Source organism: Glycine max, chromosome 19 (genome assembly GCF_000004515.6).
Source record: "Glycine max cultivar Williams 82 chromosome 19, Glycine_max_v4.0, whole genome shotgun sequence".
Lineage (NCBI taxonomy): Eukaryota > Viridiplantae > Streptophyta > Magnoliopsida > Fabales > Fabaceae > Glycine > Glycine max.
The window spans coordinates 46,661,625-46,689,458 of NC_038255.2; the positions used below are offsets into that span (position 1 = coordinate 46,661,625).

At 33.0% G+C, this 27,834-nt stretch overlaps 3 protein-coding genes and 1 pseudogene across 4 annotated transcripts; 1 reads left to right on the top strand and 3 right to left on the bottom strand.

Moving 5' to 3' along the window:
* The first annotated feature begins 1,088 nt into the window (after positions 1-1,088).
* LOC100781160 (rho GTPase-activating protein 2-like) lies at positions 1,089-4,418 on the top strand (annotated as a pseudogene).
* Positions 4,419-6,366: 1,948 nt separating this feature from the next.
* On the bottom strand, positions 6,367-7,338 carry LOC102659645 (uncharacterized). Its single transcript, XM_006604630.3, has one exon. The coding sequence runs from the start codon at positions 6,823-6,825 to the stop codon at positions 6,454-6,456; it is 372 nt and encodes a 123-aa protein (XP_006604693.1). The 5' UTR covers positions 6,826-7,338; the 3' UTR covers positions 6,367-6,453.
* Positions 7,339-10,981: 3,643 nt separating this feature from the next.
* On the bottom strand, positions 10,982-15,593 carry LOC100776362 (RNA-binding protein BRN1). The gene is made up of 9 exons (XM_003554437.5): positions 15,330-15,593; positions 15,138-15,220; positions 13,837-13,888; positions 13,580-13,705; positions 13,407-13,486; positions 12,131-12,310; positions 11,626-11,959; positions 11,329-11,472; positions 10,982-11,248 (listed from the first exon to the last, which is right to left on the bottom strand). Exons 1-9 carry the CDS (start codon positions 15,490-15,492, stop codon positions 11,121-11,123), a joined length of 1,290 nt encoding a protein of 429 aa, XP_003554485.1. The 5' UTR covers positions 15,493-15,593; the 3' UTR covers positions 10,982-11,120.
* A 6,581-nt stretch (positions 15,594-22,174) lies between these two features.
* On the bottom strand, positions 22,175-27,576 carry LOC102659913 (uncharacterized). 2 transcript variants are annotated; one of them, XM_026126988.2, is made up of 8 exons: positions 27,087-27,576; positions 26,316-26,672; positions 24,233-26,142; positions 23,877-24,146; positions 23,710-23,790; positions 23,483-23,594; positions 23,319-23,385; positions 22,175-22,627 (listed from the first exon to the last, which is right to left on the bottom strand). In XM_026126988.2, the coding sequence occupies exons 1-8, from the start codon at positions 27,133-27,135 to the stop codon at positions 22,546-22,548; spliced, it is 2,928 nt and encodes a 975-aa protein (XP_025982773.1). In that variant the 5' UTR covers positions 27,136-27,576; the 3' UTR covers positions 22,175-22,545. The 2 variants fall into 2 exon arrangements, with proteins under 2 accessions (XP_025982773.1, XP_006604694.1); XM_006604631.4 differs by having other exon boundaries at positions 26,316-26,681.
* Positions 27,577-27,834: the final 258 nt, after the last annotated feature.

Consider the following 27,834-nt stretch of genomic DNA (forward strand, 5'->3'; position numbering starts at 1 on the left):
TTCAATCTCTATCACATATAAAATTTCATTTTGAAATATATATTTAAAAAGTTGAAATCTAAATATTAAAATTTAGTTAATGATTCAATAATAATTTTAAAATATTTAATATTTAATAATTTAGAAAGACCAATATTAATAACCACACCTTGTGATAATATGTGGTCCCTTTTTCTTGATCAATAAAATTATTTAGCTAGTTAAAAAATGACAAATATTAAATTTTCAAATTCTTTCTAAAATAGCTCCAAGCACCAACAACTCTATATGAGATCTAGAACTATGAGATCTAGAACTCAAAATTTCATATACAAGAATCCAAGCAAACAAATATCAGTATTGATTATCAATAATAAATTTATAAATCTTATTTAACAAAAATATTGTTTAACACAAATGATGAATGTATGAGTTTAGTTGCACTAGCAAACAAAACAGTAGAGAACAAACTCAAGATTGAAAGTCGATGATGACAAAATTAGCAAAAAAGCCAAAGATTTCGGTGGGGTCATCAAAAAGTCATCGAAGGAAGTCCAATAGCATTGCAATTGTTCCGGCGAGGGGTTTGAATGACAATTGAAGTCTTTGTCGTGTGACAACTATAGTAGTCAAAGGGTGGTTTCTGTGTTGGAGCGGAAGAGAATTTTAAATTCTTTTTTTTTAAGGAATTTGAATTTTTATGTTTTAAATTAACTAAAATATCTAATTAAAAATACTTGAATTTTAAATACTTTTTAAATGTATTGTCCAAACAGAAATTCACAACATATCATTTCAATTTCTTAAAAAAATAAATTACTCGATTCAATTGTCCCATCTAAAGTAAGATTAGTCTTTTGGACTGTCCGGATTTATTCACACTTATTTATTACAATATGATATATTTTGAGGCATAAAAATGATTGTTGGTTCAAATTATTTATTATTGAACTTTTTAAGAGAATTTAAAAGAAGCAATTCATGGATTGGAGTATAGGAGTTCATTAATAAAGAAAAAGGTTCAGTTAACGTGCGGTGGCAGTGAGTGTTAATTGCGTATGGAGAGAGAGGTAAAAAAAGACAGAGTACTGTAGATAGATAAAGTTAGCCCCTCAAAACCAAACTTTTAAACGAGTGGCCGTTGGAGTTCAAAGTTCACAAGACGCTTGCTACATAACTAGCAAACAACTTCAATGCAACCCAACAGAACTCGCATCCTCAAATTTCAAATCTCTCTCTCTCCACTCCCCAATAAACCAAAACAAATATAAATCTCTCTCCACTCGTGCATTCTAGAAGAGATTGAGATAAGGAGGATGACAGGGCAAGTGGTGGTGACCAACGGTGGCGGATGCGGTGGTGTCGGGAAGGGACGGAGAGGCGGCGGCGGCGAAGAGGAGCAGAACCCGGCGTCCCCGGTGGCGGTTCTGCTGGCGGCGTTGAGGAAGTCAATGGTGGCGTGCAGTGTGGACAGTCCCGACGATGTAATCTCCGCCGTCCATCATCCCATGGAGATCGGATGGCCCACAAACGTTAAGCATGTTAGCCATGTCACCTTCGATCGCTTCAATAGTTTTCTGGGTCTTCCTCTTGAGTTACAGGTTCATGTCCCCGCTCCCGTTCCCAGTGCTAGGTACTTCTTCTTTCTTCACTTTTTTCAAATGGGCTTCGCTAAAAATCTCAAAGTTTGTTTTTTTTTTTTTAATTTCTTTTTTGGTGTTTAGAGATTTTATCGTTGGTGGGTCTGTTTCCCTGTGAGTGAGTGGGTGGGAAGTAAGGGGACTTGAAGACTAAGGAGGTAGAATTTTTTTTTTTTTTTTTACTTTTTGTACGAGGTTACAAGTATTTTTTACAAGAGAAAATCTTGTTCGAAGCGACAAATTTTAAAACTGTATATTAGGACCCAAACTCGAGACAAGTGGTTAAACTGAAAAATTATATTCTGTGTTGGGATTTTGTGAAGTAGAGAACTGAATGTGTTGACGCTCGATGGAGGAATGGACGTTATTCTTAGATGAGGACTTTCAGCCTTTGCGTGGGAGAAAAGTGAAAGAAGAGGGATGCAAAACTAAAAAGTTAGACAGTTGCGTTCAAAAGGAAATTAAGCTTTAACCTTTATGATAGTTGCATTAAAAAGCTAATTAATGTTTGCCTTTATTTGCTGAAAAAATACCTGACGGTAATGTAGGATTTAAAAGTTATCTTATTTTTCTTAGGTTTGCCTTTATTTGCTGAAAAAAAATGCCTAACGGTAATGTAGGATTTAAAAGTTATCTTATGTTCTTAGGCTTTTGCATAAACAGTAATACTTCGTAAAATGGAAGCTAGACATTTTATGCGACTAGTTTGAGTCAAGTTTTCTTTGATTTGTGTAATTGCAGAGTGAGGAAGCTTGTGAATGTGTTTGGGTTTGGGATTCATGTGGATTATGTGTTTTGTTAGCCACCGAATGAACTTAGAAATAGGATTAAGGACCTTTCCAAAAAATCATAAATAGAAATTTCATCGAACTATGTACTTATTCTATCTGTATTTACCATTTCTTATGAGTTATGAGCCATATGCTAATGTGATTTTCCCATCATCAATTGCAGTGTTAGTGTGTTTGGCGTCTCAGCAGAATCAATGCAGTGTTCCTATGATTCAAAAGGAAACAGTGTCCCCACTATTCTACTGCTAATGCAAGAGCGATTATACTCACAAGGTGGCCTAAAGGTAGGCACCAATATTATGATATGCTTTGTCATTTGAGCCATTGACTACGCCCTTGCGAGATTGGGTCATTGACTTTCATTTTTGTTGTCTCTTCTCAATGAATTTTCAGGCTGAAGGTATATTTCGCATTAATCCAGAAAACAGTCAAGAGGAGAATTTGAGGGAGCAGTTGAATAAGGGAATTGTGCCAGATGACATTGCTTAGCAGGCTTAATTAAAGCATGGTTCAGGGAACTTCCTTCAGGACTGCTAGACGGACTTTCCCATGAGCAAGTTCTTGAGTGCAACACAGAAGATGAATCTGTTCAGCTTGTGAAGCAGCTAAAGCCAACTGAATCAGCCTTGCTCAACTGGGCTATTGATCTCATGGCTGATATTGTAGCAGAAGAGGATTATAACAAAATGGATGCAAGAAACATTGCTGTGGTTTTTGCTCCAAATATGACTCAAGTATGTTTCCATACACACCTTTTCGGTTTAAACTCTTGATTTTTATAATTAATTATTCATGTTACATACTTAAACTTAATGAACTCGTATTTTAATTATACATGTTACATCTGTAATATTATATTGTTACCTTTAGCATGTATACATATGTTGATAACCATGCAAACTGGAAATCTAGTATTCCTAATTCACATATTTTACTTTTCTCTTGAAACAGATGTCTGATCCACCAACTGCTCTGATGCATGCAGTCCAAGTGATGAATTTACTAAAGACCCTAATACTGAAGACACTTAGAGAACGTGAAGAAACAGCTGCAGCAGGATATTCACCCATGTCATCTCTTTCATCCGATTGCCAATCTGAGGATGACTATAGTCAGCAAGAAATGGATACCAGTGGCGAATTGAGAGAGACCAAGTTAGATGATGATGATGATGTTAACTAAGTCATGCCAGTGAAGAGGAAGGGAAGGCCGATGCATCAGTAAACGAGATAGTGGAATGCTTCTTGAAACGTTTGGATGAGAAAACAAAACGATTCTCAGAGGAACCTGCATGGGTATTTGCAGGAGAAGTTAGAGAGCCCCAAGAGTTGCTCTGGCTACAACTTGGAATCTGCTTTATCATTTACTGATATCAAAACTGTGGATTCGTGCTCGAGTCCCTCTTATGAAGATGACTCAAGAACAACTTTGACTACCGAGGAATCAAATGCTGACACAAGTACCAGCACCGATGATGTGGAGATGATTGATAAATTTACAGATTCTGTTTCACTAGTTCCACTGTTTGCATCTAGTTAAGAACTGAGTGTATTTTAACTTCTAAGCAGTGTTTAAGTACCTTGTTTTAGATTTTGTCACTACAAGCAGGGTTGCTTGTGTAAATTAATTAGTTACACGGTGTAGGAAGTGTTTGTTTGTTGTAGATTGTGGCCAGTGGTTAAGTTCAGTTTAGGGCTGAATTTGACCTGATTCTGTATGTCCCAGTACTAGATGGGGATGGGTATTTAAGGAGTAGCTTAGCGTATTTTCTAATTTCACATAGGTGGAAGTTGTATGCATTGATGAATTCTTAGGGGATAGGGAGATTGGTTTGATGAAATGGGGCTTGCTTTGTTCGTATCTGTGCATGACCAAAAATTTGGTGAATTGTATTCAGATTACATTACTGGTAGATAAATGTTGAATTCCTTTCACAATAGTAACATGATTAGAATCCTATATATTTTCACCCTCTATTCTTGGGTGGGAAACAGCATAAGCATCGAATATGGAAACACACAAAAGCAAATCAAAAGAAAATAATATAACTGTTGTGGTTCAATTCTTTTTACCTATACTCACGGAAATGCATCAATAAATATATCTTAGTTTAATTACTCAGTTGTTTTTATATTTTCACAATTTTTATTCTTTAATTCTTACACTTAGAAGCAATTCGTTTTAATCTCTACATTTAATTTTTTTAATCCACTCCAAGTTGTGTATCACCCTATAAACTAAGTATTGTTAATAATAGTCCCACATCGGGTAATTCATAAACATGATAAGTGCTTATATAGTTGAGTAGACCACCCCCTTATGAACTGGTTTTTAAGAGGACATTTCGGATGCTTTGCTGCACTATAAAATTTAATATGGTATGACGAGCCCTGGCTCGAAAACTATAAATACTCGACTCTTTCACAAAAGTCCTCTTATTAAGTGATGGGTTGTAGCTTCTTCCCATAATAAATAAGTGTCAATTTATTACTTCTCACAATTTCAACACCCTTGAAATATCTATCTTCTTCATTCAAAGATCAATGTAAACTTTCTATGAGTCAAATATTAAATTCCATCAATTTACAATACACTGGAAATTTAAGTTGACTTTTCCAACAATTCTTTTAATCGAAAATGGGAAGAGCCTCCCCGGTAAGAAACATTAGAGCAACTCCAATAGAGTTGCTTATCTTTGTTCTTAACTTACGAATACTATTGGAACAAATAAGATAGAGTTCATATAGAAGAATTATTGCTTATATACGCCACTACAAACAAACTTGCTTAACCATTAAAAAACAAACTGTAATTGATAAAAAGGATATTTCTATGTGAGAACTCAAGTTGGATTCCACCATTGGAGTAAAAATTAATGAATATCCTTATATTGGAGATCTCTTACAGACACAATTCTTGAACTTACTTTCACCAATGTTTTCTTTTTTACAAAACTAATGCACAATTTTATAAATATATTTTGTGTTGTTCTTGTATCAGAATTAGAGTTTCAGTTTAGTAATTCGCATAATAAAATTTACATGAGAATTACAAACTCTCTGATTTGAGAATAGTACTAAAAGTACCTATAAACTTGCATTCAAGTTTTTCTTAATTCAAAATGCTACTATTTGGTATTGTGTGAAGTTTGAATATCCCGTCATACCAGGTGATAATATAAGGTTAAACTGTAGTTGTACAGCAAATGATTTTCAATTATTCTGAAGATGACTTGTTATATTGCAATTATTATTCACTAACCCAATTCATGAAGGTCCACCAACTTGACCAAATAAAATACATTTTCTTAACGCTAACACAATAATACTATTTGATAACGTGTGAAATTTGAATGCTCCATCATACCTGGTACTAATATAATAGTTAATTAAGTTGGACCGTAATTGATTTTCAATTATTCTAAAGATCACATGATATCTTGCAATTATTATCAACTAAAAACTTCAGAAATTCATCAAGATAGGAGAAGTTTCAGTAGTGGGCCTAAACTAAACCCAAAACCTTCTTGCCCATTAAGCCTGCTGCACCCCCCTGTGCCGTGCTTCCCCAGATAGAAGTCACAGACAATCCAGAGTATTTCACAGTACTCAATTTTCCCGAATCTCCTTAAGGACCTTAACCGTGATATGTGATCAACTGAAATTCAAAGATAACTAAATCAAACAATTCTGTAACAAAATTACTACAAGAGTATATGTTACATAATTAAAGCAATAATATTTAAAAGGCAATTGCTGAATAATGTAAAATGAAAGGATCATTACTTTACACAAGTATTAACCAACATATCAAATATTTGACAAGTTGTTCAGGTAAGAAGTTATTAGAATGATGTTGCAGTCTATGTATGTTCCACGATGAATTGGGGAACGATTACAGAAAAGACACATGAACCTTATTGTGGTATGAACAAATTAGTTTAGGCATACATACACTTGAAAGCTTTTATCTTTATGATAGTATGAATACTCATGAAGCCAGAGAACAGTGATTCAGAAATAAAGAACTTCCAACAAACATAATCAAGATGCCAAACAAGCTTCCCAGAAAAGCCTGTTCTTTTCCATCTCATCCACCAATTCTTGGCCTGAATCATCAGACACACAGGACTTCTGGTGTTGCATATCATCATCATCACAATATGAAGTTCCATGATGAATAACATCATCTTTCTTCTCATCTTCAACATCATCATCAATATTCCAAGACTCATCATATCCATTGAGTTCAGAAGCATTACAAATCTCAGAACTATCATAGATGCAAGATTGAGCATCATCATCTGCATGTTCACCCTTAGTGTAGGGGTTCCAATCGGCTTCAGAGTCACCACTGGCCTCAATAAGCAAGTAAGAAGAAGAGACATCAAAAGGGCTATTCTTCATCATGTCCATCGATCTTGTAGCAACCAAGAGGGGAATGTTTTGCGTTTGATATCTTCAAATTCTGAAACTGTTGAACCCAACACAATACAAGGGCATCTCCAAGCCACTCAAATAATAGTGAAATCGAAAGGAAAAAACTTGGGGGCGTCTTGTTTGATACTTTTTGTGACACTGACGGGGCAATCTTTCTATAAGACCTGGCCTCTACCATATGGAAGGAACTAGTCAATAGTCATTACTAAAGGAGAAGGATTTGCCTCAAATTTGTCATGGTCTTCTAGAGGGATAGCAACTAGTTAGTCCAATAGCAATAGGGACATGTTCCAACACTCTTCTAGAAGAAATCGAACACAATGAAAGAAACATTACATGGGAACTATCTTCATAGCCACGTTTTTTCTTATTTGATTTTTAATTTTAGTACATGAGATCTTAAACCCTCCAGGATATAGCCTTTGACTATATCAGCCTCTAGGTGTCAAAATTCATGGCTCTCTAGTCAAGTTGGATCTATGTATACGACCTTCTTATAAAATTGTTGAATTTTATTTCTAGGAGTTGAAATTTTCTTTTTCGGCTGTGCCTGATTTTCATGTTGGGTTTGTTTTCTAATTACCTCAAAAGTTATGGCCGGGAGTGTTTTTCCTTTTTTATTTAGTTGTATCAATACGGGTTGTTAGGTTATTATGTTCTAATATCATGTTGGAATTTTTGTACAAGTCCAATATGAGAGTTGAATGGGTTTGGATCTGTATCAAAAATGGGAAGTGTTTGTTTAAAAGATTATAGTGTTAATAACTTAATCATAGAAAATTAGACATTGTTAGTTGAAGTTTAAAAACAAAGCTATTATTAAGGCAAAAATTAAGTACTAAGTTGTTTGTGACATTCTCCAACCTACCTTAGGTTGGTATGTAGGCTTATTTTGTTGTCATGATCTGAAGAATTCCGTGGTTGATAATGTATAGAACACGTCGCTGTGGGCTGCATGAAACTTAAGGCAGCCAGGTTAGAAAACTCTGATCTTTGGTAACTTTTGACCTCTGTTACGCTTTCCAATTGCACCAAAAGGAAAAACTTCAATATAAGGATCTAATCTGCCGCGGGAAAAGGAGAACGGGTTGGTAGTAGATCATGCCAAATTAAACATCATAAAAAGATAGAAGAAGATACACTGTTTTTTTTGTCGGCGAAAACAGAAAATATATTATCAAAGGTTTAAAAAAAACAATCATAAAGCTACCCTGTGATTCACGGTAAAAAATTGAACTTGACCTAAGAACTGTTAAAACTAATTAATGAAGTAGCCAATTGAAAGGAAATTATCACCATTGAGTTGTTCTACATTTGTGAATTAATAAGTTTCGGTGTTCCGGTTGTCATGCTTGCATCAGATTCTACTTTCAGATTCTTCGGGATGCGAAGAAATGAAATATTGTACGTAAAAAATGAAAAGTGTGAATTTTTTTTTGAATGTATCATTTTAATTAGCTTTTTTTTTTGTTTTCTTTTGGTATAAAATAAAAATTGAATGTGTAATATCCAAACTTTTTATCCACCCACACCCTATGCAAAGGTTTTTCCTTTTGCCTTTCAAAATATTATGCAGACAGCATATGTTTAGAAAATAAAAAATGACCGTAAAACATCAAGTAGGCAACGTGGGTGTGGTCATTGAATCGAGTTAGGAAGAAATTAATTAATTAAACAAAATGGGACCATGGTTGGTGGGTGGCCACCGGAAAAGAAAAGATATGGAAAGTTATGATAATCGGCAAGCTTGACTTTTGTGGAAGGCACTAGGCAGCCAGCATACATCTATGAAGCGAGTGGACAATTGTCAATGTCATCAGCAAAACCTAAGATGCCTTAATTCCCTTAAACAAGTTTATGGTGTTCATGATTTAAGCTTGCATAGGATGATTAAAACAGAATGCACATCCTTATAATTAAGAGTAAATTATACTCATTTTATGGAGAGGTGTTTAAATTATATAGTGTATTTTTCTTTAACTTAAAAACCCTATATTTTCTTATATATATACAAACTATAAAGAGGTGAAATGTACTACATTTTAAAATGTGTTTGATTTAGTCATTTCTCACTTTGATTGCCAACCCATGTTTCTATGGTCATTGGTGTACAAAATGAGTATTCAAATGCATTCTTAGTCTATCTTTTGTTTAGAATACAATGACGAATTGGCAAAAATGAAAATTAAACCTAATTATATATATATATATATATATATATATATATATTATTCAAACCTTCCAACACTAAATTGACCTTAATGAGTTACCCTTACCCTTAGTCTATTTAAATATATTTGAATTGTTAACAACATTAGATAATTATAAACAATTATTTTATGAGTATTTTCTTTCTACAGCTTTTAATACCACTTATAACTAATTTTAAATAAATTAATGTTCAATAATATTCTTAGAAGATAAAAAATATTCATTTAAAAGAAAATTAACAATGTCAAGTTATATTATAGAGTATTTAATAGCTAATTAAAAATATTTAAGAGTTCAGTGATCAAACGTAAAATAATTTTACATTATTATTCAATCACATGTTATTATTAGTATGACTATTAAAATAGATATTGTAAAAGTCTACAAACTTATTATATATAATAATATGTGATTGAATGACAGTGCTAAACTATATTACATTATTGGTGCATAATCTTTTTTTACTAAATATTTAATAAATATATCATTATAATTAAATAAAAACTTAAGTTTAAAGTATAAATATTATAAATATTTAAAAATATCAAAATTTTATTTAACTATATTATTTACTCATTTTTATAATAAAAATTAAAATATAATTGATATTTATTTATTTTATAAAATAATAAATTAAAACAAATTAAGACTTTAAATTGGAAATTCGGTAAAAAGAAAAAAAGTGAAAAAAATATTATTTTAAGATGAGTTGGATTAACTTTAAAAAATAATAAGTTGGATGTACACTTAATTAATTAAGATTTAATAATTTAATTGATCGGTTTAAACAAAATATATATATATTGTTTAAACCGATCAATTAAACAAAAGCAAAAAAACAAACAACACGTGGTATCAAAAACTGCTGATCCACTAACAGATCCCTAAGAGGAGGAACATACATACAAAATAAAAAACGAGGCAAAGTGAGAGGATCCTCCTGGTTAGAAAGTCAATCAGTACAAACATTAACTTTGTGGATGATAAAAAACCTTATTGAAAGGAAAAAGTTTTACTAAAGATTACCAGCTAGATTTTCTGATCAAGATTACTAACAAAATCGATAAATATTTTATATCAATAATAGGATTAAAAAAAAGTACAACCATTAATCTCATGGAAGATATGAGTAACGGACTCTAAGCAATTGCGGCCCAAAAAGGAGAAGAGATATGCAATGACAACTGAAGAGGCATGGGAAGGAGCCATAGTTTGACCGTAAAGAATCTGATTCACTGATGACCTTTCCAAAGCCTAAACTGCAAACATGCACCAAACCTTACTGATTTGCACAACATCCATAGGAGGACGAAACCATTGAATCACTAGTCTAGCCAAATACATTTAGTTTAAATACTAAGTATCTAGTTCAAGTAAATTACGCAAAAGCACTTTCTAAACTGCCCCTTAATACATAATGGCAATGCCATGACCTCAATACTGCCTTTCTTTTTATACAATGGCATGGCGACAATAAAAATCTCACCTAAATCTTTCATATATCCAAGCTTCACTGTTACTTCAATGTTGCATCTGTTAACACAGCTAATCCTAACCAAAAGCCACCGTCCACTTTTCTCACTGCTCATTATCATCGGAAATAAAGCAGATTATCTCGCATGCTCAGTGAAATACTAGTATTCTTGATTATCAAATTGTTATAAAAAGTACACATTTTATTTTACGTGCCAGTGTTCCGTTTTATTGGAATGTATTCCTACATGTAAAGGGAGTTCAAATAGATATTGGTTGGGTTTGAAAGGTTTTAAATCAATTGATAAGTTCAATTCCAATATCACCACTTGGAGAATAGATCAATGTTGCTAACAATTCATTAATACACTTAGCGAAGTGACTGGGGTAAACAAATTCCTCACTAAATGTACAATTGTACACAGGAAAATAAAGTTAAATCAAGAGATTTTGTGAGGGAAAAATCAATAAATTAATAATCAATGTCTAAATGAACTTTCATGTTACAGAAAATTACAAATTGTATTAACATCAGATGGGTCATGAATTACAATGTGAATTGTACAAAATTCCATTGTTCAGCTTCATCAGTAAGGTTTACCCTGTTTGTTATCCCTCTTAAGCTGGACCTTTAATTTCTTTCCTCCTAATTGGCATCCATTCATCATACTGATGGCAGATTGAGCAGCCTCTGGGGTATCATAACTTACAAACCCTGCAACAAATTCGAGCTCATCAAACACAAGCTCCAAACAAAACCCATCAAATTCATTAATAAATGGAGCATAAGCTTACCAAAACATTTGCTAACACCAGTTGCTTTATCAACAAAAACTTTAGCACTCAAAACTCTACCAAATGGTTGAAAAGCAGTAGCAAGCTCTTGATCTCCAAATTCTTGAGGTATGTGATAAATAAATAGGTTCGCACCAGGTGGTCCTAAGTTGGAAGATAAAAAAGTAGAAATAGAATTACCAAAGTAACATTTCTTGTTGTAAGGTAAGAGTGATGGTAAAACATAAATATACATGTACCAAAGATCAATGAACACAATCGTTTATAGTCAAGCACATATAAGATATAGATAACAACCTTCAACCTGACCCCCAGAATTTTTGCTGGCACCTGAAGATGCAGCAGAGCTGTTATTTCCACCAGCAGGTGAAACTGAACCAGGAGAAGTATTCATGGGCCTTGGACTAATCATTCCTGTAGGATATGCCATAGGATGTTGTAGACCTGGCACAGCAGGATAAGAGCTAACATAACTTGCAGGAGGCACATGATAATTTCTAGGGTTCATGTTGGGGCCAAGATCAGGCCGTAATGCATTTACTTGATTCATGTGAGGCATCACATTATGGTAACCATGTTGACTCTGCATTGGTGGCATGCGGTATGGCATGAGGCCATAACCTCCCGGAGCCTATCAAGAGAAAATGATTAGCATCACACATATCTTATCAAGAACTTATGCATGGAAACTAACATTAATACACAAATGCAATGGTTTCTGATTGGAAGGCATAACTATGCAGAAGAAAGACTGCAAGGATTAAGAGAAAAAATGCTAAAAAATAGTCCTGTTAGAACTAACCTGATAAGCATATCCATTATACGGAGGAACATAACTCATAGGCAAGGCTCCAAACATTGACAGGTGCTGAGAATCAGTATGTGGTACATTAGAAGCTTGGGACTGTGCTTTCTGAGCTCTACGAGCTTGCCTTTCCTTTTCAGTATCAGCCCATTTGACAACTAAGGGAACACTCGAATCCTATGGAAGACAACAAATATCATATTGCAAATATCTGAATTAATATACTTGTCGAGTTAGCAATATCAGTGACTTTCTCTCATGTATGAGTGGAGAACATATCAAGTAAACAAAATCCAATGACTTTAGCGCTATGCAAACACAATACAAAAGTGTGTAGATGAAGCTTCATATTTGATAGGTAATCTCACTGGAAGATTAGTTGCCAAGAGGAAATGTGATTTTTTAGTAAATCCTAATCCAATTAGTTGTGAACAAATGAGGTGCTAGTTTAACTCCAGTATGCCACCTCTTTGCAAGTTTACGAGCTTTAATTCAAATATTTTATATATTTCGTATATATTGTCATTATATATGTTGACGGAAACCATGCATAAGGGATTGTGCATTTGAAAGAATCCCAATCTTGAGATTTATTCAGCTTGGGCACATTTTATTGCAAGCATGTAATGAGCATCACAAGCAATAGCTTGAGTTTCCCTTTCCAAGCTTGGATCCAGTTCGAGCCTGCCATATAAATAATGAGTCAAGCCTGAGCCTGAGACATCATCTTATACAAACCAATGTAGGGAACAAAGGCAGTCTTAGATTTCGAAATTGAGACAACAATAAAAAATATTGAAATAATAAGTATTTGTGCATCTACAATGAAATCTGAGACACATGATTAAATGTTCACGTCCCTCACCAACAGGATTTTGTGGCTGAATGCCGCTTGAAGATCCAAAATACTGCAAACACCATTTACAACTAAAATTGTAATTGAGTTTAAAGGCATGCACTTTTCCATTCTACCACAAACAAGGAACCAAAAACATGTTATTGAATCTAAAATAGTCCATGTCTACACCTACATTGCATCAGCAAAATTAACATGGTACAACTAAATTGCTAAATATTATCAACCAGCTAACAATATACTTCTATCCTATCCTATCCTGTACATCAAATGTAATTCTCTCCTTCCCTCCATTAATAAAAATATGTAATAGCTGAAACTTTTTAACACTTTCATTATATACTCAAACAACTACACCAGTACCAAATTAAAAGATGGGGGCTAAAAATTCTGGAGATGGTTTTAGTAAACACCGACCTCCATTTTATGCTTTCCATTGATTGCCTCTAAAGCAGCAAGAGCCTGTTCTTTGGTTTCATACTTCAAAAATGCACAACCTACCACAAAGTAAGAGAACTATGAATAACACTTTGCAGTTAAGAAACACCAAAGCCTTAAATAAAGGATTGATTAAGGTGTCAAATCAGCACCTTTACTCGTTTGCTGAGAACCTCTTAAAATTTGTAAATCCTTTATAGTTCCATACTTGGAGAAAAGAGCAGATATTTCAACTTCAGAAACATTCTTTGGAAGCATGCCAATGAAGAGTTTGTGTTCTGGATTCAAGGACCACAGAAAACTACTTATCAAGGCATGACCTCAATATAGCACAAAGCAATTCTGGCATATGCTAAGAAATTTATCAGCTGAAAATAATTTTTCATTAAATAATAAAAACATTTTATACCTAATCTTTCCAGCTCGCCATCTGCATACTTCACTTGTAATGGACTAGATGCCTGAAATGGACACAGAAAAACAGGATGTTCCAAATCAGAATGAGAATAATATCATATCACATCGTTACTAAAGAAATATCTTCCACAACATTATTACTAAGGCTTTGGAATTAGGATTATCAAAATATAAAAAATTTCAATTGTATTCAATTTTTTACTTTTTGTGCATATTTATTTTAGATCATAAAAGATGCTACTATTTACCAAGAATCCCAAGGGCAGCGACAATAAGGCTGCTGCATCAATACTTTATAAATGATCTCCTCAGCGTCCCTTCCCCCCACCCGATAAAAATAAAAATTTGTAGAGGAGCTCAGGGCAGGAAAATTGGATATCAATTATCAAATTGAATAATTTTAGAAAGCTAAGATATTTTATTTTCAATTCTGCATACCTGGCAGAAATATTAGATATGTGAATGGGCTTAAGTGCATAACTGTTTGTGCATGTTAGATTCAGACTAAACCAACATTGATAACTATGAATATAATGACTTAAGAAAATATACCACAGTGTAAAACACTCTGTTACCCGTTATGGAATGTTTATGCAGCAAGTGGTGGAAACAGCACGAATCTTTAAAAAAAAAAATAATTAAATCATACCCTTAAATTCTCAACTTTAAAGGGTGACAAGAATTATAATAACCCATTACTTTGAAAATGAATGAAAAATTACATGATGCATCCACTCACATTACATGAAATGCATTTATTAATTAATAAAAATAAAATGTGATAAGTCAAATGCATACTTGTAAGTAAAATAAATGGATATATCACAATAATGAAATACTTTATAAAATTGAATTCTATCTTCATTCATTAATTTACCATTTTCTGTTCAATATAACAGTGACACTTTATAAACTCTCCCCCTCCACCACACCCCTTGTCCCCCAAAAAAAAAAACGAAATAAAATAAAATAAAATCCATCCAACCAAAATTGATTTTCATCAAAATCCAAATAAGGCCCGGAGAAAATACAGCACAATGCCACACACTTAATAAGCTGTTAAGATTCAGTTGATTCGGTTACCCCAAATATAGTAAGTAGCAGCGCATAAATTGCTAGAATTAGACACATGTTATTGCCCAATTAAGACACTCATTATTACTAACAAACACTCGCCAGCATCAACGAATAACTAGCATAGCATTCCATTAAAAGGGATCCATCCACCACAAGAACAAACAAAATAATAAATAATAAAGAGAAAAGGAGCAGCAAATCAAAGCAAGCACCAACCCCGGGTAACGTCTTCTTATTGTGACACGCATTGACGGCCTTATCCGCCTCCTCCCTTGACGGACAAATCAGGAAGCAACAACCTGCGAGCGAAACGGAAAATTAGGGTTGGAAGAAGCTGCGAGACAAGTGGCGCAGGCACGCTCATAATGTCGGAGAATACGAGATTGGAAATTGAATAAGGTAAGGTACCTCGGGAAGCACGAGTTGCTTTGTCTTTGATTATGTTGACCTCGTCGACGAGCGCGAACTCCTTGAACATTGCAAGGAGTTCGGGTTCGGTCATGTGCTTGGGCACTTGCCCTACGAACAGCTTCACACTTTCCTCGCTGCTAGATTTACTCTCTTCCGCCATTACCTTACCTTACCAATCAATGCCTCTCTCAGATTTCGATATTTTGGGGATTCAGATGCCAAACTTGAAGTTGGATCTTCAATTCGTTGCATAAAATAAACTATAATACAATTTTAATTATTAACGACATGCTTCTCATGTTTTTTTACCGTTTTGCCACTACGTACAGCTGGTACTTCTACTACTACTTACTACTAGTGGAGTCCTGTCTCCCTGCCTTTCTGTCTTCCATGCACTTCACTTCTGGAATTTTTATTATTTTCTTTATTTATTAAATATAAATATTTCTTTTTATATAACTGAAGTTTATAATAATTAAACATTTTTCATATATAAATTATATTTTAAATAATTTAAATTTTAATATAAGATTTTTGAGCTTTTTTAAAAATATTATTGAGATTTAATTCAAAGGTAGAAATAAATGATGAATAGTTAGATAAAAATAATAGCAAGTTGATATTATTGAAAGATAAATATTTTTTGCTAGATGCAGGGATAATACTATGCCTAAAAAGGAGAATATTAAAAAAGTCTACTTCTGAAAAGAGTGAAAGTTTTATTTATAAAATTGTGTAATTTTATTTATAATGTAGGAGCACATTATAAATAATTGGGATTTTGAAATTTTAGAAGTTATCGGACTTATTAAAAGTAAACGAATTTAATTTGAATGTATTACTAAAAAGAATAGTACTTTTGCTAGAGTACTAGTGATTGATTATGGTCAGCACATGCAACTTGAATGTTTTTTTGTTGACTGAAGTTTGTATGTGTGAATGTAGTTTGACTTGAATAAATGTTTGTGACTGGGTGATGGAATCCGATATCTATCCGAATTTCGTATTCTACGAGGGTAAATTTGTGTCTATTTTTCAAGTGTTACTAACAGTGATGGATGAACGAATTTCTACAACATGCAGTGGTAGTATGATATGGCAGATATGCAATATTCCGATGAGGTTTATTTACTAAGAGAAGTGCGTTTTGTTGAAAAAATATAAATGAAGTTATGATATGATACGTACCATGGTTGCGAATATTGTGCAGTCCAAGGTGCGTTTTATTGTAGGGGGGAAAGTATATCTTAAAGGAAGCAAGTTATTTTTAAAAGAATATGAAGTATAATTACGTTATTTTGTTAGAAACTTTGATATTAATTTAATTTTTTTCTAATACAAAATATTATCAAGTCATCAAAGTAATCACTCTATATATTTTTAACGATTAAGAATATATTTAAACTTTTTAAGAGACATATTAAAATTAATCATGCTTCTAAATCCATTGATCATTTGAAGAGGGATGGACATCAATAGTTTCTTAGGGAAAAAAGAAAATTGCTCGGAATGGCTCTATTGGTTATTTGGTTTGGGTGAGGTTAGGGGAAAAGTAAAATAAGTGATTATGTCACTTCAATTCAATCTTATTCAATTGCAGAATGAGGGAATGTATGTAGTTTGACTTATTCTTAATTCCGTTTGTTCTCATTTCTTTTGTCTTCTTTCCCCCCCTTTCATTGTAGCCATATTAATTTATTGCTGTTCATTGGTTGTTTTGAATGCAACTTTCACTATTCAATTTAATATTAAAAAAGGGTAAATTTCATGTTACCTACTCCAACTTTACCACGTAAGATCTGGCTAATCTAAAAAGTATTCATTTTAAAAAGATAAAATAGATAATATTGATTATTGATAAAAAAAAAATATATTAGTTAATATTATTTACATATAGTATAAAACAAATTATACGTACGTTAAAATATCAATATTACTCGCTTTACAAAACTCAATTCCAACCTCGATACCCCTTAATTTCCCCTTATTGGCAAACTCATTAATTTAACCCATCAACATGGACCATAGAAAAAAGAAAAAAACAACCATGAACATAAAAGTCGATGTAAATTGACTCTTATATTTAGAATTCTATTAAACTAAGTAAAAGTGATAATGTCTAGCACGTTTCTGTCTCCGGTTATCACGTCAAGTTTTTATTTTCCAACATAAAATCAAATCAAATCAAATTATCGTCACCCACTAATGCCATCAAACTTCAATGAATTGGCATTGCGACTTTGCTTATCTGAGATGCTTTAATTTCAAAAGAAAATACCTCAGGTATAAAGAAGTTGGCGCGGATTATATAAGTAAGTGTTTAAATTACTTTATTTTTGTTCAAGAAAATTTAATTGAACTCTAAAACTTAAAAAAAAAATGGTTACTTTGTCTATAATAATCTAATTGTAATTATGTTATAAGTAGTTTGATATATTTATTCTGTGTGATATTAAATAAAATAGGATATAGCTGAATCAAATCCGCACAATATATAACTTTTAGCATTATGTGGGATAAAATATAAAATTGAAAACATATACAATGAAAACAAAATTTTGATGATTAAATTAATAAATATCATTACTAGTACACAATTATTAAATAAAGTATAAATTTTTAAAAAATAGATATTGAATCTAATTAAGATGATCTGAAACATAACTTAAATATGTGTTTGTGTAATTAGATTTAATTTTTAAAACATAGAATTATCAAAATTAGGTTTTATTTGGAGTTAGATTAACAAGATGAGATGCGTTAATTTTTTAACTTTTTTTCATAATCATATTATAAGTGTCAAATATTTATCGATCACTAATTTTTATTAAAAACTTTGATTAACTATCTTTAGTAAAATTCTTATTTCTAATAACATTTTTTTCATTTATAAAACTTGAACTTCAAACTTTTTTAAAAAATTCAGAACTAGTTTTAATCAGATTGAAGTTTATTGAAACATTCTTACCATTTTACCATTATTAAACAACGATAACCTTAATCTTTAAAACTATAGAAAAAATTATTAATATTTTAAAAAATGGGTAAAAGTCATAATAATTAACGTATTGCTTATTAAATTTAACCAACGGATATTTTAATCCGTGTGAATAGAAGGAAGGAAGACAGAAGAAAAGATTTATATCAATTCATGTATTTTAATTAATTAATGAGTTAGATGTTCTTAACATTTAATCAATAAATATGTGAGTTCTATTCTAATGTGACAAAAAAAAAGGGTAGAAAAGTAAAGAAGAAAAAAGGGGTAGTATGGTAATAAGCTAGAAAAACGAGGTACAAAGATAAACAAGCCAGACTGTCCCGCCAAGACAGCGCAAATGGATGATAGATGTTGCCAATTGCCTTGCTATCTGCCCAAACACAATCAAGACAAGAAAAGGGCATTCAAGTTTTATTCAATTTATTTCCCTCATTTTACCCTATCCGTTATTCTGCCACCAATCCTTGTCACCCGTTTTATGATGTTTTGTGCACATCACGTTGGTTTGTCTTTTTTTGGTGGATAAAAGTTTACATTACGAGAACTAGAGAAGGTGCGTCCTATAAAACAAGGAAAGACTATTATTAACTTTAGTAAGAATTTATAAATAAATTTATATATCGCTTGTCAATAGAAAAATTTGAGAATTGAATTCAATCTCTATTAACTTGTTAAGTTGGATTGTCTTGATTCGATTAGAGACTCAAAAACAAATAAAATTGAGCTGGTTAAGTTTTTAAAAACACTATGTAAAATTCCTTCCATATTTTTTGGGTCTACGGAGGTAGCAATAAGGATTAAACATAAGTTATCATGCATATTATTCAAAGCTCCCACTAGGTTAATCCTAGTGGTTAAAAAGAATCCTTCTGTATGTTGTTTGCTTTTCTAGATTTAGGCATATGGTCCTATATGATAAATTTAAGCATATGGTCCTATATGATAAACAACTGAGCCTACTCGCTGTGTATCTTTGCTTGACATTAGAAATGTCAATTCGTGACGAATTGAACAAATGAAGAAAATCCTTTTCGTGTTGATTAGCTTCCTTTGTCTTCATTGATTGATAATATGCTCCAAACGTAAGTGGAAAACCAAAATCATTTGCACTAAGCTAAAGATAGTTTGATAGTTCCTTTTCACTTTCAGGTCAATTAAAAAGTGTGTCAAATTGTAATGCAAAGGGGAGTTTACCTTTTTGGTGGCGAGTGAAGAAAGCATGATATTGGATATTTCTCAACTCTCTCTAGTCCCTACCCAAATGATAACAACCCAACCACTTATAATCTTATACCTATATAAAATGACAGCGATAAGCAACAGAGGAAAAGGGCAATTCCCTTTCAACTTTGAAGTTAGCAAGAGAGAAACTATTTGATGTGTTTTGTTTTTCGTTGGAGAAACTCCAAAGGCACGTTCAAGGAAAAATAATGCTTTGTTACTTCTCACAAAATCAAAATGCATTGAATTGGCATTCAAGATTAATAAAATTGCCTCTAATGGAGCAGCTTCAAATTAAGATCCAGTAGGGCCCATTTGGTTATTATTGTGCATGAGATTGATATTGCTACGTTGGGAAATAATCTGGTGGAAGGACAACGACGGTTGTCATATTTGCAATGGAGTGATAAGGTACAATCCTGGGTTGGGCCACTTCCTAAACAAGAAGAAACAGTAAAGGTATGCTGTCAAACAGGTTGTCCCGTGCTTGTCTCTTTTGGGCTCATGCTGTGTCAATGAGTTTATTTATAGGCCAACAAAATTGGTATAAATTCAATTGCGGCTACCAAAATGCTTTTTCAATGTATAATTAATTTTGAGATGGATCAAAAGACTTACTCTAAAGTCTAAATATGAAAGTTATAAAATAATTTACCCCTAAAAAAATTTATAAATTTCATTTGTTTAAAAATACGCACGTGTTTAGACTGTTCAGAAATTATTCTATTATCTAACTAAACTTAAATTTTTTTACAGAAATAAATTTACTTTTTGAATATTGTTCTCAAAAAATTTCTTTTTTGTAATATCCATAATTAAAAAAATCTCAATGTATTTTTTTTTAAATCGATTCTACTAAAATATAAATTATACTGAATCTTACGGGCTTCAGATTCTAAGTAATTTAGGACCAAAAATATAATTGCACAAAAATTAGCACCTGCAATAAATAACTTGGTGCAGTTATTAAAACGCAAAGTCAGTGCATAATTAAATAATAATTTCACAACATAGGCTAAAAAATACAATAAGTGATTAGCCAGGTTACCGCTAACATTATACAAAACAAAATTGGTAAACACTTTACACCAATACAATAATAAAAAACAAAATAAGTAATATAAAAATCATTTAAATTATGATGAAACAACATTGTTTTGTGTTTTATTGTATAAAATAAATATTTTCTTGATTTAATTAAAGATTGTCATGGAATGAGCTTGAAACTCAATCCATATAGTGGGACTACCTCAACTCGAACGCTAGATTAGCTTGAGTTATACACAGTTGATCAAGGTCAACACCACTCAAACACTTGATTCCTAACATACACTTATGCATAATGAACCATATTTCAGCCGACAGTAAAGTTACTCTATCACTATATCAAAGTAAGGTTTATATACATTGAGAAATTCTGGGACTTGTGTTGGGCAATCCGATCGATTTCATACTCTTATCAATACAACCAATATTTGTGATGTAAACATTTATTACATGTCATTTTTCTAATGAAATTTTCATTAACTTGAGAATCAAGATGTCTTTTGCATATATTTACCCCTATCCATGATGTCCCAATTGTGTTAGAGTTGCACACTTGCACCATTGTTAATAGATCTCAGACCACGAAGATAGCACTTGGATCAATGTTACATAAAATGCAATCCAATAAAACAGTTTAGACGCATCAAAGATAAATTACAGTTTATACTTTTCCAATTTGCTTTTGTTGTTTTAGTTTTTCTCACTTAATCTTCTTTTACTTTAAATAAAAACAAAAAGCACTTAACTTTTCTATTAAAGTTAATATTTAATACATTTTGTATTATTCTACCCGTTCAACTTAAAACTAATTTATCATGAAAACCGCTGAAATGAAAGATTATAATCTTGTCCAAATATTAAGATTATATTCAATAAAATTAGTTGAAAAAGCTTTGCTAAATTTGAAAAACTAATATACTAAATTATAAATATTTGATAAAACGAACTGTTGAAATAGTTAAAAAAATATAAAATCATGATTTATTTAAAAAATTTGATAAATATATTAAAAATAAAAATAAATAAAAATATAAAAAATTAAAAATTAAAAGCTAACGTTTTAAAAAATATTACTTTAAATAATATTTTAAAAAATATTAAAAATTACTAAAAAAAACTTATTTACTAAACAGTCAACTAAATTTTTCAACTAGTAAAAACAAATTAGAAACTGACACCATAACATAAGTCTTTTTTATAATATTAACAAAAACCTAACCTATTTTGTAAAAAAATATTAATTGGCAATAACTTGTTTAGTTAAGATATCTAATAATGGGGTTTATTTAAAGGTTGATTCTTTACTTTATTTTTGAGAAATAAGTGAATCTATATAAATAAAAAAAGGAAAATTGGGTGAAATTCCCCCAAATCCTCTAGATCCATGTACAACACGGATAAGACTCTGTCATGAAATTGGGTACTAGGTGAAGAAAATAAATCACCACAAAAAAACCCAGGTGAAAAAATCTGGCAACGAGACAATCTATATTCTATACACATGGGGTCTATGCTTTATTATGCGTTAGAAGCAAACAAAATTCAAGAATTCATCAATTCTACGTGTGCAAAATGCAGCTGGAATAGGCAATGTCTTGCATTTAGCCAGAAATGGAAAATACGTACATTGTGTATCTACAGATTTGTCAGAATCTTCATGCCATTACCTTGGTCAAGTTATATACTACATTAAAATCACTACATGCACCCAAACGAGAAACAAATCCCCTGCTCTGTAGCTATCCTTTGACGCCATTTGATTCTATTAACAAGAACATGCCAAAGTAAAAAGAAAAAGAAAAAGAAAGATAAAGACGCATTTGTAAGTAACTGCACAAGTAGCATAAGTCAACATCTGAGATGAGAGTGCCCATTAATTTTACGAGTTCCACCGTAGACCTGAATGACACTTGCAAAAATCAGCTACGGTCCAGAAAAATGGCCTCAACGCCTTCTGTAAATCTTCCCAAACCGATTAGACACTCTTGGGTTATTCCTTGTATCTTGATTCATGAAGAGTTGGTGTCTGCCAAAGATCATAATGATATTAAATTTTGATAAAATTGTTGAGATGATGCTTACTAATCACCTTATTGGGAAGACAGTAGTTTTACTTTGGCCTCAGGGACGAACAATAGGCTCGCTACAAGCAAATATGTGAAAAGATTCTACTTGACTCCTAAGTTGTCTGAAACTTACTCATCTACATGGCATAGGTAAGTTGTGCTTGTGCCTATGGATAAGGCTCTTCTAAGTGAACTTATCCTCTGCAGTTGACACTCAAGGGTGTAATCATTAATTGTAATCTGAACCCACTAAAAGTCAATATAGTAGATACATCTTTTCTTGTTCACCTCTAAAGATAATCTCAGTTTATAAGATCTTTTTCCTGTGCTTAACTTAAGTTTAGACTTTAGACATAATGTCAAAAGAGGGACTGTAATGAAAACTACGGGTTCATACAGTAATTTCAACAACCCAATGTGCTTTTTGCACAACTTGAACTCAATATTTTCTTAGGTGTTTTTACTTCAAGCCAACAAATCATTGTAGTGGCAAACAACTGCACATGGTTGAGATCAAAGATGGCATTTATGTAGCTAGGCTAATATATCAAACAAGGTTAAAAAGGCAGAAAATAATGAAGTAGAAAAAAAAATCCTTGTCCATGCAGAGTAGCGGACAAAAAAGAATAGAAATATGAAGGAAAAATATACCTCTCCAGTTCCAATTTTTGGATTACAATTCCATTCAGAACAAGCTCTGGGCTGTAAACTGCAGTTCCTGTAAATTTGTGTAGTCCATAAGAGTTATAAAACATGAATATACAGTGAGTCATAACTGCACTATTTATCAAGAAGATAATAATAAAGTTCAACACCTCTCTTAAGGAAACGGTGGCATATTGCATAGTCGTCTTCACAAGAAAGAATCAACAGATCATCTAAGCTATTATCATTCATGTCTGCGCACACCCCACTTTCATCAACTACCTGAAAATGTGGGCAAGGTGGGGATCGCAATATATTAATAGCCTAAACATGCCTAATATTGCAGCCACAGGTCAGCTGCAGATGTGGAGTGGCATGCATAGGTGAATATGTATACCTGGCCATGAACATCGGTGACCAAACTTACAAGAACTTCCTTATCAGGTTTAATATGTGGCGTGATGTAGACTCTTTTACCCTGAAGAGGCAAGCAACCAGATTGAGGCAAATATGATGAATGCATAAGAATTTGGGCATAACTAACATAAGTTTATATGAGAATACCTTTAGGAGCGGCTTTTGTCTTGCTTGAGCAAGAGAAACAGGCATGTTAAAGCCTATTTGCTTTTCCTTTTTCATATCCCTCAGAATGTAATTTTCCTCGTCAATAAAACAGTTGGCTTGTCCACAGCTCTCAAGCCATAAGTGATTCACAACTAATTTCCCAAGAGCCATTGTTTCCAACATATTCTTTGTGCGTGTAAATTTGTCTGCTATGAAATGTGTGGCCTCGATTGAACTTGACGCAACAGATATATTGAGACGTGCCAAGATCTGCAAGGAGGGAAAATAACAAAGTCACAATCCAGTCTTGGTAACATGTAACATCTCCTATCATAAACATAAAATCAATGGCTAACCTTTTTTTGCTGCTTGATAATACTGTCATCCAAATGTTGGCTAAACAGTACTTGAACATCTGTCATATCTCTTCGATGTCTCAGATGCTTCCACATCATATCTGACGTGAACTCAGGAACTCCTAATCTGATAAGCTCTTTCAAAACTGAAACCGAAGTCTTTGGCAGGGATTTTTCACATGGCTTTTTGTGATGCTCAGTGTATGTATGGTTAGCATTTGAAACTTTTATGCCTTTGCTTGCAGTAACTGTAGCTGGAATTTCTGATCTCGATTGTGCGATGCTTTTGTTTGATGATAGTTCAACATGTGCCAGCAATAACGGGTGCATATCATGCAAGTTATCTACCTTCATTGCATCACCAGCTGAACCTGGTGGCACAAAGTTCCCCTGCAACAAGCATCTGGCATTGTCTACACATGAAGCATTGCAGAGTGGATGGGTGTGAGGAAAACATGGTTTATCCACATCATCTTGATCCTCTAGACCTCTAGGGGAGAAAACATTATTTTCTTTTCCATCAATACACACAACTGTTGGTGCATTAAGATTGGTTCCCACATTATCCCCCTTTCTTTTCCCTCTCGATCTTTTTGGATAAACCCAAGAATCAGGCCTTGAAAAACTGCTGATTGCAGATAACTGTGGACTAACTTGAGCCAGATGATTCAACCTGCTTTTCCTAGCAACTGTACATGAATTGGTAGGCAATTTAAGACGCTTTGTCCTAACACCAAACTTCACTGGTTCAGCCACTAAACCACTCCCCTTCCTCTTGTGTTTTATACCCTTCTCCGTAACATTATTGTTCCCCTCTGTATGATGACTTGGTTGATCTTTGATTCTTGTCTGCCTGCTCTCATTGTTCCAATCCTTAGGTTCTTCAGCAGCAGGTTGCAAACTTGTGGACTCTCCCAGTGAGCAAACCGCTTCAAGCAATACATGTTTACTGCATATTGGCAAACTAGTATTATTATCAATCTGTCCCTCAGAATTTGGCTTGCTTCTCATTTTTTTCATTTTCCATGATACAAGACTTGGCTCCTGCTTGTCAGTGTGCTTGCAAGAAGAGCTAAAAGTTATTTTACTAAATCTAGAGGAAGATGGATTTTTCTTATTTGATTTTATTGTGATAGAATGTAAACCAGGATTCTGAATCTCTGAAGAATTCTTCAGAAGAGCTTCATTTTCTGTCAAGTCGCTCAAAGAGCCATCTAATGCATTCTCTGGTTGATGAGTATCATTGAACTGGCAGCCAGAAGGGGGCACAAAGGCTAAGGCATTCATAGCTTCAGCAGCTATTTGAGTGTCTAAACCAATATCATACAAGTCTTCTATATGTGTTACACTGGAATAAACATTAACATTCTCACTTATAGCACTTGGTTGAACATCCAATTCCTTGAGAGAGTTATTATTTTCAGTTTCCGTTCTTGGTCCTTGGCGTAACTTCTCATCACATCTATTACTTGTATTACAGTTTCCTTGTCCCTGAAGATGGCCACCTTCTTTTTGTCTTTTTCTCGTATATGTCTGTTTGTATCTTCCAAAATTTGAAGATTCTTCAATTTTTTTACCAAAAATACCAGCTTTGTTGTCATGTTGGCAACTATCAACCCATTTGAAAGGTTCTTTTTCTTCACTTTGAGTTCGAGCTTTAATTTTCTTAGCCAGATTTAGTGGTCCTCTAGAACTCAAGACATAAGGTGATTTCTCCCTAGTGGTCTTTCCATAATGAATTACTTGAAACAAGTCCACATCATTTGATGACAAGTACTGATCCACAAAGCCAAGTGCAGCTTCAGTGGAATCCCCAGGCTCTGGTGAGTGAATGTGACTTAGCATTGCAGGTGGATATAAATGGTTGTTGTCATCAAAGCCGTCAGCATCAACTAAAGCTCCTTTGTACCCTTCAAGCATATTATGGTCTTGAAAAGTTAATCATTCATGAAATGGTCCATAAACAATTACTTCAGTCGAACAAGTATAACTTATAGCAATGCCATACAAAAAAATAAGCAAAAATTATTACAAAGACAGAAACAAGGTAAACAATATTAAAACGTACATAACAAACACATACCAGCAGTAGACTTCCCAAAAGTGGTGGCATTTGCATCTACTTGCTCACAAGGTGGCTTGGGCTGTCTCTTTTGAAAGAGAGTCGAATGAATTTTCACTGTTGGACTAGTTTCATCCTTAAGAAATCCTTTGCCAACACCTCTATCATTCATTTCTTCGTCCTCACTGTCGAGCACAACTTGTTCATACTCACACATTGTACCAGTTGTCATGTCCTCTGCAGGCTCCGTATCCTCTACAATCTCAGTGTTCAGATTAAGGTTTTCAACCTCCATTTCAGTGAATGGACTATTGAGCACAAAGGAGTCCTCGAAGAGCTCAGTTTCCCTAAATTGATCCTCTTCATTTGCGTCTTTAACTGTATATCCTAATTGAAGTCAAACAACATTATTATCGGTCTAAGCTAGTTCTATGATTCTATCAATAATCTTCAACATGCAGAACCCTATGCACAACTTTCATAATCACTCCTTAGTTACTTGCATACATTTCCTATTCAATTAAGAACATTGTAAAAACATTTAAACTCAACCTGATGCATACTTACAATCAGACCCATTATAGATGATCATGGAATAGAGTGTGTCGATCAGATTAAGTACCCTAAACATTAAATTCAATACGATCAAAGAACAACCCACTCGTTGTCTTCGACTTTTATGCATTAACCGTACAAGTAATGATGAAAATCATTGAAGTAACAGATAAATAAGTTTACTACAAAATAACAGCAACAACAACAACAAATAAGCAAGGAAAAATGGTGGATTACCGCCAGGGGATGATGAAGTTTGAGAGCGAGGCGAAGAAGCCTCAGCCATTGGAATGGGAACTCTGTTTTTCTTTTTTCTTTTAATAATTTTTAAATCTTCTTCTATGGATGATGAATTTGGTAGTAATGGAGTTTGAGTAGAACCCTAATGCAGTGATCAGAGTGCTGACAGAGAAGAATGCGAACTTGCGAAGTTCAGAAGACGCGACGCCAAATTAAAATGCCCCTCCATTTGGAGGTGAAATCAAAATCAGAGTGTAAACAATAAAGGAAAATTTTCATTTCGATGTTTTGGAGGGAAACGGCTTAGTGTTTAGTATTATTTTATAAGAAAATTTGAAATTTCTCGAGAAGTGTATACTTTGTTATTTAGGCTGTGTTTGTTTTGAAAGATGAAAGTAATATATAAGAGAAATGTTGTATTTTTTTATGTGAAATTTATACCTCTTATTTTTTTATTTTAATTCAATTTTTTTCTTTTTTATTTTTATCTTTTAAATGAAACACACTCTAATATTCTTTTTTGGCAGAGACAAGAAAAAATAAAATGGATAAAAATAAAAGATGAGCAGAAATGAGTGAGAAATAAAATAAAAATCATCATTTATTCTGATCAGACTAATGAAAACCACCATTATGGTTGATTACGCGAATTTTTTGCAAAAACAAGCAAAGAGGGTGAATGAGTGAATATTCATATTGTATCAGGGCACTTATCCACGATGCATGCTCGACAAGTTCTTAATTT